The sequence below is a fragment of the Canis lupus genome, chromosome 23, assembly GCF_003254725.2.
Source record: "Canis lupus dingo isolate Sandy chromosome 23, ASM325472v2, whole genome shotgun sequence".
Lineage (NCBI taxonomy): Eukaryota > Metazoa > Chordata > Mammalia > Carnivora > Canidae > Canis > Canis lupus.
Window position 1 is genome coordinate 27,942,400 of NC_064265.1, and position 14,823 is coordinate 27,957,222.

At 35.3% G+C, this 14,823-nt stretch overlaps 1 protein-coding gene across 3 annotated transcripts in view; it reads right to left on the reverse strand.

The window, feature by feature from the left end:
* PIK3R4 (phosphoinositide-3-kinase regulatory subunit 4) overlaps positions 1–14,823 on the reverse strand; it is a 71,206-nt gene that overhangs the window by 26,538 nt on the left and 29,845 nt on the right. For all 3 annotated transcript variants that reach the window (XM_025449032.3, XM_025449031.3, XM_049099566.1), the window contains exons 8-12: positions 14,177–14,322; positions 11,592–11,795; positions 4,641–4,842; positions 1,646–1,833; positions 104–314 (exon numbers count right to left, since the gene is read on the reverse strand). In XM_025449032.3, coding sequence (XP_025304817.1) covers positions 104–314; positions 1,646–1,833; positions 4,641–4,842; positions 11,592–11,795; positions 14,177–14,322 — 951 coding nt within the window. The remainder of the gene's footprint in view (positions 1–103; positions 315–1,645; positions 1,834–4,640; positions 4,843–11,591; positions 11,796–14,176; positions 14,323–14,823) is intronic.

The following is a 14,823-nucleotide window of genomic DNA, read 5'->3' on the forward strand; positions in this document are numbered from 1 at the left end:
CTCTTACTTTCTTTGCCTGGTAATTAATAATCAGCATCCTGCATTAGATTCTAATTTTTGGCACCCAGGCTAGAATACAACTACCTAGCAGTGGCACTTTTACCAGGTGGTGGTGGTTTACTCTCCCATTCAGCATTTTCCATCATTTGTTTAGCTATCCTCTCAGCGTTACACTGCTCCCGCTTTTGCTGTATGAGCTGCTGAAGTTCTGTTTTACAAGTTGTGATCCGAATCTGGTAGGTAGATGGTAAAATCGCACTACTTAAAACTTGTATTGCTGGTTTTCTATTTTGGACATTTGTCACTTCTGGAAGCTGCAAAACAGAATTGTTACTATTTATGTCATAAGGAAAGTATACTTGATGACAAAAATGTACTCATGTTCTCTCTATTCATTGTACCTGCTTTTTTCCTTATTAATGTAAGGAAAATTTTTAAATACATTTACATACACATTTTTTTTTCATTGAAAACCTAACTAAAAGTTTAACCACAAATATTACATTTCCAAACCTCTACATTATTTAAAAAAAAAAAACTATCAGTACATCAATAACATTAAACAAAAATCTTCATTAAAGAAACAGAACTTTATTAGTTGGTTCAGTTAATATTTTTCATTTAAAATACGATTGGCTTATTTCAAATATATAAAGATCATCATAACATTTTTTTGAGGATTTTATTTATTTATGAAAGACAGAGACAGAGAGAGAGAGAGAGAGAGAGAGGCAGAGACACAAGCAGAGGGAGAAGCAGGCTTCATGCAGGGAGCCTGATGTGGGACTCGATCCCCAGACTCCAGGATCACACTCTGGGCTGAAGGTAGGTGCTAAACTGCTGAGCCACCCAGAGATTCCCCATCATAACATTTCTTACACATGGCAAACTGGGGACTCTTCTTCCAGGAGTGTTTTTGCTATTTTACAGATATGTTACATACATTGGAGGGAGGAGATTTAAAAGGTTCACTGCAGGGCAGCCCAGATGGCTCAGTGGTTTAGCGCTGCCTTCGGCCCAGGGCCTGATCCTGGAGACCGGGGATCGAGTTCCACCTCAGGCTCCCTGCATGGAGCCTGCTTCTCCCTCTGCCTGTGTCTCTGCCTTTCTCTCTCTCTCTGTGTCTCTCATGAATAAATAAATAAAATCTTTAAAAGGTTCACTGCAATCTAATGATAATCACAGTTCATAATGATGTCTTCAACCCACAATTTTAGATCATGTCATTAGTGAGTACTCTAACATAAGATCTTTTTTGCTGCTTTCAATAATTAGACTTCCCCTTTTCTTCTTAGGAAGAAACATACGCTTAGCGATAGACAACAAACTGAGGGTTGCTGGACAGGAGGTGGACAGGGGATGGACTTAATGGGTCATGGGCATTAAGAAGGGTACTTGGTTGAGCACTGGGTGTTAAATGCAAGTGATGAATCACAAAATTCTAGTCCTGAAACCAATATTACATTATATGTTAACTGATTAGAATGTAAATAAAAATCTGAAGAAGAAAAAAAAAAGAAACGTATCCTCTCTAAAGGACAACTCCTATATTGAGTTTTCCAGTAGAGTACACAGCCTTTAAACAACCAAAACAGTAGAATGGGATTGAAAGGCAAAAGGAGGATTACTGCCTAGGTGATGGTACCTGTGGAGAAGTTGACAGAGGGACACAAATCCCAGCAGAGGACTCAGAACGAGGTGGTTTCCCAGTCTGAATCACCTCCTGTTCACTCCCTTTAGGTAGAGCCTGTGGGATGTTCGGTGGTTCCAGTGATCCAAACATGCTTTTCCATTCTTCATTTACATTTGAGTCTTGTTTTACATGTTTTCTAGCTACAAAAACAGATTCAGAATAGTCAGTCTAAAGGTAACCCCTAAAATCAATATGCACTTTTCCTTATTTTTTGGTGGAGGGACAGCAATGAACTTTACATCCTATTAGTTCATTATGGTCTCTGATTTATTCATATTTATACATCAACTCATTATACATCAACTCTTACTTCATCTCTGGGACAGATGGAACAGATGTACTTTCAATGGTATTAATAATTAGACCTACCTGCCTAACTGCTTTCTAATTTCCCAAGACTAGCTCAATTTCAAATAAACACTTTATCTCAAGAACCAACAATAAAAACAACTTTTTCAAATGGCACTGACCACAATGCTAAATATATAGAAATGCTATTTCTTGTATCAGATAGTTGGGAAACAAACAAAATGTAAAAATCAATTGCTATACAATTACCTCCTGACTATAAAGAGAAAATCTTTTTTTTTTTTTTAAGACTTTATTTATTTATTCATGAGAGACACAGGAAGAGAGAGGGGGACAGAGACACAGGCAGAGGGAGAAGCAGGCTCCATGCAGGAAGCCTGACATAGGATTTGATCCCTGGTCTCCAGGATCTTCAGCCCTGGGCTGAAGGCGGGGCTAAATCGCTGAACAACCCGGGCTGCCCAAGAGAAAACCTTTTTAAAAAATCTTTCTCTGATTACAAAAAGTACATTAAATAACACAAAGTTCTAGCATTACCAGCATATAAAATGAATTTCCACCATAACTTTATAAACGTCATAAACTATACAGTTTAATGATACACCATATCATTTTGCAAAAATAAAATACTACAAAGATAAAGTATTTCACAACCTGTTTTTCTCTTAACTAAATAAACTGAAAGTTTATCTAATTCCCCTATTAATGGACACTTCAATTATTTCCTTCTTTTAAACAAAACATTCTTACACATATTTCTTCACATGTCTGTCAATATTCTTGGGAGAAATTTCCAGAATTGAAAATGGTGCCTCAAAGAGTAAGGATACTCTTTTTTTTTTTTTTTTTTAGAAGATTGATTGATTGATTTACGAGAGAGAGAGAGAGAGACAGGCAGAGGGAGAAGCAGGCTTCATGCCTGGAGCCCGATGCGGAACTTGATCCCAGGACTCCAAGATCTCGCCCTGGGTCAAAGGCAGGTGCCAAACCACTGAGCCACCCAGGGATCCCAGGATACTCCTTTTTAAAAAGAGTATGTTCAACTTATAATCTCATCAACAGTGTATGAAAATGCCTATTTCCAGGCAGCCCTGGTGGCTCAGTGGTTTACCACTGCCTTCAGCCCAGGGCCTGATCCTGGAGACCTGGGATCAAGCCCCACGTCAGGCTCCCCCCATGGAGCCTGCTTCTCCCTCTGCCTGTGTCTCTGCCTCTCTCTCTGTGTGTGTCTCTCATGTATAAATAAAACATTTCTTTTTTTTTAATTTTTTAAATTTTTATTTATTTATGATAGTCACACAGAGAGAGAGAGAGGCAGAGACACAGGCAGAGGGAGGAGCAGGCTCCATGCACCGGGAGCCCGACGTGGGATTCGATCCCGGGTCTCCAGGATCGCGCCCCGGGCCAAAGACAGGCGCTAAACCGCTGCGCCACCCAGGGATCCCTCTCATGTATAAATAAATAAAATCTTAAAAAAAAAAAAAAGAAAGAAAATGCCTATTTCCCTACACCCTTACTAACAATAGGTATCATCAGCCTTTGCTAATCACATAAGCAGAAAATGGGATCTCACTGTTTTGCATTTATTCACCTTTTCAAACATGCATTTTTATTCTTCTATCATCTCTAAGTTCAAATCCTTCAAAATTTTTCTTTTGAGATGCTTATGTTTTTATTATAATCTGTATCAGTACTTTACTTATTATCAATGTAAACCACTGATAATTAAGTTTCAAATACTTTATCCCAAGTTTGGCAGTAGAGGTTTATTTTAAATATAATTCAACTGCCCTTATAATCTGGCATTAGAATAGAGTGGTTTTTAAAGGCATGTACTTGGAAATAAGTACATCTCCAGAAAGGGTTAAAGGAAAAACACATAAGAACTTAAAAACCTCACAGTCCAAGTCAACTTCCTTGTCACAGAGCTCACAGTTCTAAATCTTGAGACTTCAAGTGATTAAGTCTTCTCTGGTGCCTATTCCTTTGTCTTTCATTAACTGTTCTTTCCAATTCACTAGGCATTACCTACTAAAACAAACTAGATAACTATCTCATTTTAACATAGACTATTAACCTTGGGTTGCTGTTTGAAGGATTAAAAAACAGGATTTCATCCTTAATCATACATATACATAAAGGCACCATGATTTCATTAAGAGTAGAGGTTTGGAGTCAAACTTTGGTTTGAATCCTGATTCTGACACAAAGAGCCAAGATTTTGACAAGCTACATAATCCTTTTTTTTTTCTAAGCTTTATTTATTCATGAGATACAGAGAGAGAGAGAGAAAGAAGCAGCAGGCAGAGGGAGAAGCAAGCTCCCTGCAGGGAAGCCAATGCAGGACTCGATCCCAGATCCCAGGATCACACCCTGAGCCAAAGGCAGATGCTCACCCGCTGAGCCACCCAAGTATCCCAACAAGTTACATAATCTTTTAACTGTTGATTCAATTTTCCACTTCTCCTCCCCCAAATTTTCCTGCTAAATAATGGAGTAACCCACAGTACTTGAAAGTTCTGTATCTGGAAAATGTCATTTTATTTAACTACTAATTAGCTACAACTAGCCTTATGAGGTAAATAATAAGCAGCTTAACACAAATACACACACACACACACACACAAAACATACTAACCTCGTTTGTCATCAGGTTCCTGTTTGGTTTTAACGAGATCAACTTGTCTCCCAGTTATACCTAATGCTGCTAAGTCAATTACACCTTTCTGACTACTATCATGAAGATGGCTCTGGTCAACTATATTGGCCTTTGCTTTGTTAGATTTCATCATGAAGTCTTTCAGTGCCAAAAGTTTATCTTCTTCTTCTTCTGTCATTCCCTAAAATCAAATAAAACCATAAGTTCTAGATTATTTTCAAAAGTAATAACAGGTCTTGGAATGACTAATAACTGAAGGATCAAACCACTACTTTAAAATTTTAAGAGTTAGAATGCTAAAATAAAGCAAGCGAAGGCAAGAGAAAAAGAAAGTATCAATACAGAACATCTCACTACTCTGATCTCCCAGAACAACCCTTTATTGTGGCACTTTCTATTTTGTACCATAATTTATGCCTTAACTTTCTTTCTAAATGGGAGCATTCAGTAGAATTCGTCTTTGAAACTTCCAAAGAACTTAATACAGTGCCTGGTATCTAGTACATCTTTAATATGCAACTCTGAAAAAACATTTACTATCTAAACAAAAATTCTAGAAATACAAATTAAGTAAAAGAAAGCATACCTACTTCAACCCCGGTCCTAGATTTGTTGAGAATATTAAATGAGACATAAAACATTCTACATACTTCAGAAATTGCTACATGCTAGCTAAATTGCAAATGCAAGCAACACACCCTAGGAAAACAGTATAATTAAAGTCAGATTCCCTATGTACATTTAGGCTCTATTACTTATTACATGTGTAACCTTGGGCAAGTTACCCAATTTTCTAAACCTCTACTAATTTACCTAGAAAATGAGGATAATTATTAGCACCTGTCTTATAAGGCTATTTTCAATTTTTATTTTATTTTTTTGGCTATTTTGAAATTTAATAAGTTAATCCACCTAAGACACTTAGGAACACGTGAAACTGACAGCCAATAAATACTGAATAATTAAATAATTCAACGTGAAACAAATATTCTGGTAAACGGAATAGTTCTGCATTTCTTCTTAACTTTCAAACCGTCCACAGAATCCTCTAGAATTATTTTATTGTGCCAATGGGAAAAAAATTAATAAAATACAATTCCTGATGCCTTAAGCTAGATCCCACTGGAGTTTAAAATAATATTCACAACCCATAGTCACAAAAGAACACAAACAAACCCTAGAAAGTGAGAAAACTAAGAAACGATAAAATTGCACTAACGTACAATAATCATAGGGATCCCTGACTGAATTTATTTCCAATATTCGCCTGAAATTCTTTATTTTTACTTCCCTAATATTTGCTTAACATAGACAATTTTACAGCTGCAATAAGAGTTCTGTATGTTTTGTTAGACAACATTTTAGTTCATAAGAGAGAGGTCTCCATCTTAGTCACACAAGGAAGGTCGTCATAAGAACCATAAAAAGTACTGAAGTATTAATATATGCCATAACATGGAGCAACCTTGAAAATATTTTGCTAAGTGAAAGAAATTAAGACACAAAAATGCCACATATTGTTTAGTACCAATTATAAGAAACATCCAAGATAGGGAAAATCCTAGAAACTGAAAGCAGATTTAGTGGTTGCCAGGGGCTGGAGGGAGAAGTAAATGGGAAATAACTGCTAATGGGCAGGAGGTTTCTTTCCAGGATGATGAAAATGTGAATTGTTTTTGTATGCGAATCACCTCAGTAAAAAATGTTAGAAATGTACCATGGGGATGTATTTTTTTTAACAGTAACAGTCATATTAGAGTTCCCAGACTCCCATATGACACATACCTAAATCAGAACATTGCACACTGACGTTACTAGGAATCGTGCCTAAACAGAAAAGATGTATGTGAACTGTTAAGAAATAGGAGTAATTTCAAGAAAAGATCATAAACCAGGATTTTTCCTTTAGTATTTGGTATATGTACCTAAAGGACATTACAAGAAAGGAAAATTGAAGAACAAATCATTTATGAACCTAAATGCAAAAATATAGTATCAGCTAACAAAATCCAGACTTCTAGAATATTTATATTACTGTTATTTATGTTTATATTTATGTGTTTTTATAATAAAAGTCCATTTAACATATTAAAAATAGAAAATTGGAATGGACCAACTATTAGAAATAAAATTGAATCAGTAATCAAAACACAACAAACAAAAGTCCAGGATTAGAGGGCTTCACAGGTGAATTCTACTCTTCTCAAACTATTCCAAAAAATAGAAGAGGAACGGAAACTTCCAAATTCATTCAATGGGGATGATACCAAAACCCAAAGATACCCCAAAAAAGGAGAACTACAGACCAAAATCTCTGATGAACATACATATAAAAATCCTAAACAGGGCAGCCCGGGTGACTCAAAAGTTTAGCGCCACCTTCAGCCTAAGGCATGATCCTGGAGACCCAGGATCCACTCCCACATAGGGCTCCCTGCATGGAGCCTGCTTCTCCCTCTGCCTGTGTCTCCCCGCCTCTCTGTTTCTGTGTCTCTCATGAATAAATCAAATATTTTTTTTAAAAATCCTCAACAAAATATTAGCAAAATGATTTCAACAATACATTTTTAAAAATCATTCACCATTAGCAAGGGGGATTTATTCCAGGGGATGCAATGATGGTTCAGTATTTGCAACTCAATGTAATACATTAACAAAATGAGGGACAAAAATTCTATGATCATCTCAACAGCTGTTAATAAGATACAACATCCGTTCATGATAAAAACTCCCGCAAAATGTCTTAGCAGGAACATACATCAAACGTAATACAGGCCTTAGATGAGAAACCCACAGCTGTATCACACTCAATGGTGAAAACTTAGAGTTTTTCCACTAAGATCAGGTACAAAACAAGGATATCCACTCTCATACTTTTTTTTTTCCACTCTCATACTTTTTATTCAACAAAGTAATGAAAGTCTGAGCTATAGCAATTGGACATAAAAAAGAAATAAAAGGCATCCAAATTGGAAAGGAATAAGTAAAACCGTCACTATTTGCAGGTAAGATGATACTATACAGAGAAAATCTTCAAGACTCCACCAAAACACTATCAGTAGTGATAAATGAGCTCAGTAAGTTGCAGGATACAAAATTAATACACAGAAATTTGTTTCATTTCTATATACTAATAACAGAGCATCAGAAAAAGAAATTAAGAAAACAATTCCATTTAAAATTGGACCAAAAAGAATAAAATGCCTAGGTATGAACTTACCCAAGGAGGTGAACAACCTATTCTCTGAAAACTATACAACATCAATGAAAGAAATTGAAGACAACAAATGGATTGGAAGAATTAATACTGTTAAAATGTCCATACTACCCAAAGCAATCTACAGCAATCTGTATTCAAGGTAATCCCTATCACAATACCAACAATATTATTCACAGAACTAAAACGAATAATACTAAAATTTGTATGGGAACACAAAAGACCCAAGTAGCCAAAGCAATCTTGAGAAAGAAGAACAAAGCTGAAAGTATCACAATCCCAGAATTCAAGATATACTATAAAGCTGTAGTAATCAAAACAATATGAAACAGACACATAGGTCAATGAAACATAATAAAGAACCAAGAAATAAATCCATGCTTATATGGTCAATTCATCTATTACAAGAAGGCAAAAATATAAAATGGAAAAAGTCTCTTCAATAAATGGGGTTGGGAAAACTTGACAACTACATGCAAAAAAATAAACCAGACCACTTCCTTACACCATACACAAAAGTAAACTCAAAATAAAGACCTAAATTTGAGACCTGAAACAATAAAACTTCTAGAGAACATAGGCAATAATTTCTTTGACAGGAGCCATAGAAACATTTTTCTAGATATGTCTTCTCAAGCAAATATAAACTACTAGGATTACACGAAAGTAAAAAGCTTTTGCATAGCAAAGGAAACCATCAACAAAACAAAAAGACAACCTAAATGAATGTGAATAAATATTTGCAAATGATATATCCAATAAGGGGTTAGTATCTAAAATATATAAAGAACTTGCACAACTCAACACAAAAATATTAACATTTTTCCAAAGAAGACATACGGATGGCCAACAAACACATGAAAAGATGCTCAATATCACTCATCATCAAGGAAATGCAAATCAAAACTACTGAGATATCACGTCACACCAGTTTGAATGGCTAAAACAAAAAAGACAAGAAATAATAAGTATTGACAAGAATACGGAAAAAGGGAACCTTCATGCACTGTTGGTAGGAATGCAAACTGACATAGCCACTGTGGAAAACAGTATGGGAGTTCCTCAAAAAGTTAAAAACAGAACTACCCATATGATCCAGTAATTCCACTACTCAATACTTACCCAACTATAAAACACGAATTCAAAAAGATATATGCATTGCATATATTGTTGCAGCATTATTTACAAGAGTCAAAATTTAGAAGCAGTCCAAGTGTCCACTGATTGATGAATGGACAAAGAAGATGTAGTATATATGTGTATACACACACACACACACACACACACACACAGGAGTATTACTCAGCCATTAAAAAAAATGAAATTAAAAAAAAAAAAGAATGAAATCTCATCATTTGGAACATGGACAGATCTGAAGAATGTAATGCAAAGTGAAAAGAGCCAGTCAGAGAAAGACAAATCCCATATGATTTCACTCATATCTGTACTTTAAGAAATAAAACAAATGAGCATATAAAAAAGAGAGACAAATAAAAAAATAGACTCTTAACCACAGAGAACTGATGGCTACCAGAGGGGAGGTGGGAGGCAGAGGGTGAAATAGGTAAAGGAAATTAAGAGTACACTTATTTTGATAAGCAGTGGATAATGTATAGAATTGCTGAGTCACTATACTTTATACCTGAAACTAAAATAATATTGTACGTTAACTATACTGGATTTAAAATTAAAAAAAAAAAAAAAGCAAGGTTAAAAGGGTCAAATTGATTTCAACTAACTGTACAACACAATAACCTGACACTATATAAAGGAATTCAGCACTCTAACAACATAAAATTCACAATCAACAGAGAAAGAAACTTGGTGACTGGGGATCAGAGATTGCAGGAAACCTAACATTTTATTACAGATCTTCCAATATCTTTTCAATTTTACACCTTGTGTCTACATACCAATCAAACTATTTTACCCATGATGTGTCTCAAGTGCAGTCCTTACAAAAGAGCACTGTAAAACCCCCATTAAAAAATATTTTGTAGTAATATTCAAAATTCCCATTTGCAGAGGCTAAAAGCATCCTTCCCTCTGTATCTCTGACATTAGGAACAGGGACTCAATTCCTAACTCCAAAGCTGCCCCTGACTGCAAGCCTCTGCAAGTAATCCCAAGAAACTCAGGTAGTGGAAGAAACAAAAAGAAGTGAAGGCAGACAAAAGGTGTTGGAGGGGTCAGAGGAGATGAACTGCACATGAACTCTTCCTAAGTCCATAAAAATCTTAAGCAAGCCTCTCAGCCTTTGCTCCTTGTCCTTTATTTTGAGGCAAGATGGCATGGTGAAGGAGTACGGGCTTTAGAGTCAGACGGGTTTAAGGTTCCAATGTCAGCTTTGAAGCTGTTTTCTGAAACTGTTGTTAAGAAACAACATAAAACCAGGGAAAACCTGGTCCTCTTTCCCCACTCATTCAAATGAGGGTACAAATGACAGAGAAATGAATATATCAAACACTAACATTTCAGAGGACTATGAGTCAGTAAGTTTTACTGATTTCATCATGGTACACAAGAATGACAGCTGGCTGTGGAAGCAGAGATGGTAGAAGGGTTTAGGAGAACAGGAGGAAGCAGAAAGTAAAAAGCACTGGAAACTGCTCCTTCCCCCTCCCTCCTTTTACACATGGCAATGACAAAACCTATACCCACAGCAAGGTGAAAAGCAAGAACCAGGAGCTAGAGTGGCCCAAGTAACTAATGACTTACAACTAAGTTTTAGTATAAAAGGTTTTAATTTAATATACAGAATTTGTAGGACAGAAAAATACAAAGAACCACCATCTAAACTCAAAGAAACAACTAAATTGAGGTGGTTTTAACTGCATGCTGAAATCTTTTTGATAAGGATTACTCAAGAGAAACAACAGAAAAATGTGATTCAATATCCAGTTTTCCATAAATTGCTTTCTAAAATATAATATACATCTAATGTATGAGCCAAGGTTAAAAGAAAACCTGAAGAAAAACCTCTTTGGTGATTCAAGTCATATCAAATTAAGACTTCTAAAATATAGGAAACAGAACCACCAGCTAAGAAGAGACATTCAGAGGCAGCTCTAACCTCCAGGCAAATTGAGATCCAGAAGAACCAAAATGGTTCTTCCTTCACCCAAACCAACATATGAACATGAAACAGCACTGGATATTCAGTGACTGGTACAATACAAGAAAGGATTTATAACCTCAAACATCAAATTCTCTCTACCAACTGAAACATTTTCTCATCTTCTTATTACACAAGACATGACTGACAAATTCTCTTAACCAAAATGTCCTAAAGACATTAGTGAGAACTCTCTAAATTTGGACTGAAATAAACCAGGATCTTTCCATCCTGCATCTGTGCTTTGCAATGTTTCTTCTAATTGAATTTCTTTAATTATTTTTTGGCAAAATATGGAATTGAATCAAGAATATTACTCAAATTTAAAGTTACATCTACTCTCCACCTTATTTATATAGACAATAATCACAAAAGAAACTTGATAGTCTACCACGATTCCTTATTTAGCTCAAACCAATGTCTTATCACCATCCTAGTATCTCCTAAATGCCAAGGCAAATGTATATATTTGCAGCTTTATTTACTCATTTGTTATGATACAGCCTAATCGACCCAAAATATTTTCATAACTAAATGGATACTTGAATGTTTTTATGAAATCTGTGTTTAAATTAAGATTTCAGAAAGGTGATACAACCTGTGAGAGTAATTTCTTCAGAAGCTGTGCTATGGCAGGATCCTCTGGTGGAGGGCAGTCAGGAAGAGATCCATTTCGTTTCTTCTGGCGCATGTGAAGATGTCTGAACAAACTAGTAATATCTTTAGACCTCAAAGCATAATCAAATATAGACCGACTTACTGGCTCTTTTAAAACACTGAGTAGAACAAGTTTCCTTTCAATCTATATTAAAAAAATAAAAAGAATCAGCCAAAGATAGAACATATAGTACAGTTATTTTCATATTCAGTATATACAACCTGTGTAAAGTTAACATAGATATTCATTTTCTAAGAAAATGGGAGATACTAACATCTGCAATTTTTGCTTAGAAGAAAAAAGAATACTAGTGACCTTTAAGAGCCAAGGATTTTCAGGGCACCTGGGTGGCTAAGTGGTTGAGCATCCACCTTCAGCTCAGGTCATGATCTCAGGGTCCTGGGATCAAGTCCTGCATCAGGCTCCCCACAGGGAGCCTGCTTCTCCCTCTGCCTATGTCTCTGCTTCTCTCTGTGTGTCTCTCAAGAAGAAATAAAATCTTTTAAAAAAAAGAGCCAAAGTTTTTCTTTACATAATGTAGCTAGCATGTGAGTACGCATCTGTGTCTTCCATACTAGAAGAATAATAGCATACACCAGGCTAGAAAAATTTTAAAAATAACAGACTTTGTCTGGATGCCAAAATGTCAGATGACCTCCTAGATCAAAAAACTACCTGTGGCTCACAGGCCTAACAGCCAACAGGTACTGACAGAGAAAAGATGCTCAACAGTCACAGGGCTGCCCAGCAGTCATCACGTTCCCCAGTAGCTTCAACCCCTTCTAAAGAAACATTGCTTTCTCCATAGAGTTCATGATATCTTTCATTATCCAAAAGAATATCCTCCTTGTCAATGCATATATAATAAAAAGGATGAACATACTAACAGCAACCAAGAGAAGAGCATTTTCTTTAGACATTTAACTACCTGATAAGCTGGCCAGTGAAAACCAGCATAAAAAGGTATCTTTTGTCTAATTCAAACCGTAGAAAGGTAAGATTTATGAAGCATATGGATAACTAGCCTCTCAACTCCCAATCCTGACCTTTCAAAAAATAAAGCAATGAAAAAAAGCAAAAAATATATATTATATGTAATATACATATATATGAATTTACACATATATATTATACATATATAATATATACATATTCCTAAGGAAACAAAGAGAGTGGTGCAGATTTCTAACAACAAAAACCACTTAATGTCAGATTCTTTTTTAATGTCAGATTTATTAAACCACCATGAAGTTATTACAAATGCATGTAGTTTTTAATTCCCATGGATACTTTCTCCACATTGTGTTATAAAAGAGTTAATAAACTTCTACATGAAATAAGTAGTCAAAAGTAGAAGAATCTTTTGAAAGGAAGACAAAGGATCCAAGAAAACTTTATTAAACTTTAAAAGAAAAAAGGGTTGGGGTGCCTGGCTGGCTCAGTTGGAAGAGCATGTGACTCATGATCTTAGGGTCATGAGTTCGAGCCCTATACTGGGTACAGACATACTACTTAAATACATAAGCTGTTTAAAAATTAATTAATTAAATAAAAAGGCATATTTGCTAGTAATATCTTTCATAAATATACATATACACACATACACATACATATAATTTGCTGAGAGAAAAATTCTACAAACTATGAAATAATGATGATCCCCAGAAAAGGATGAATATATGGGGAAAAGGGTGGAAATGAGCCAAAGCCTCATTTCCAGAATATATCCAAGATGTTTTCCAATGTACCAAAGGGAAAATACATTGAGATATAAACATAGCAGAAGCTAGAAGCATGTGAATTTGCAAAGGGAAATAGATTTTTAGTAACATATAGAGTATTTCAGAATATTTTAACAGTATCATCTCTCAACAGTTCACTCAATTTAGAGCTTTCCAGGAGATAAAGGATGTAAATGCTGACAAGTTGGGTAAATAAGGTAAATAACTGCTTTATACAAACCAAAAACCTGAAATTTATCATCTAGTGCTATACTGGGTGGGAAGAGAGGAGAGGGGCACAAGTCATTAGATTTTTTTAAAAGATTAAATTAGATCTTAAAAGATTAAGCTTTTTTTAAAAAAAAAAAAAAAGAAAAAGATAAGGAAAGAAATCAGAACCAGCTGGTGGTCCAAAAAATGAACATCTGTAAAAGGCTTTTTCCAATTTATTATAAATGCTGACTTGGGCTAAAATCAGTTATACTTTTTTACAATAAAAGCAGAGCACATTTCCACTATATTTCACTTTAACAGCACATGTTTTACAACACTGCACATAAGAAAATAAAGTATGAACTATTGAGTGCTAAATTATGCATAACATGATATATAACATAAGTCTCTTGAACTTTTCTCACCTTCCATACTGTTTGTTCCATTAACATTAACTAGCTTAAAGGAATGTGAAAATGCTATAGCTAACTTAAATCTTTAAAATTTTAAATAAAAATAGGACTTTCTAAACCTTTTTTTTAAGAGGTACTATTTGGAGAAAAGATTGACTCCAAGTTGGAATAAGCATACCTGTATTATTGGTTGAGTAATATATGGCTCAAGGTAAGGCATCAGTTTGCAATATACATCAGCTGTACTTATTTGATGAGCTACCACTGTGATAAATCCTACGGCACCATAGCGTATCCATAGATTGGGATGACACAGAAATGGGGCTAAATAAGAAAAGAAAAAGGTATGGATTTAAACCATGCCCACAAATAGTTTTAAACTACTAGTATAAACAAATGTTCACTTTTAAAACACAACTGATATACCACAATGTTATCAGCTGCCTTCACATACTCAATTATTCTATAGCATAAACTCAACTCAACATACTAATATTATATAGACCCTATCATAAATATCGGCAATAATACCGTAAAAAAATAAAAGGAGCCACTTACCTGACATTCTTTTTAATGAAAAGGTTTGATCAAATCTAATATATCATTCATGAATTCATTCACAAGGCATTATGAATAGAAACTAAAGGCAGAAAATATGATGGCCATGCTTAAAGAATTTAAAATATAAGATTAGGGGCACCTGGGTGGCTCAGTCGGTTAAGCATCTGCCTTCAGCTCAGGTCATGATCTCGGCGTCCTGGGATCAAGCCCTGCATCAGGCTCCCTGCTCAACAGAGAGTCTGCTTGTGCCTCTCCCTCTGCCCC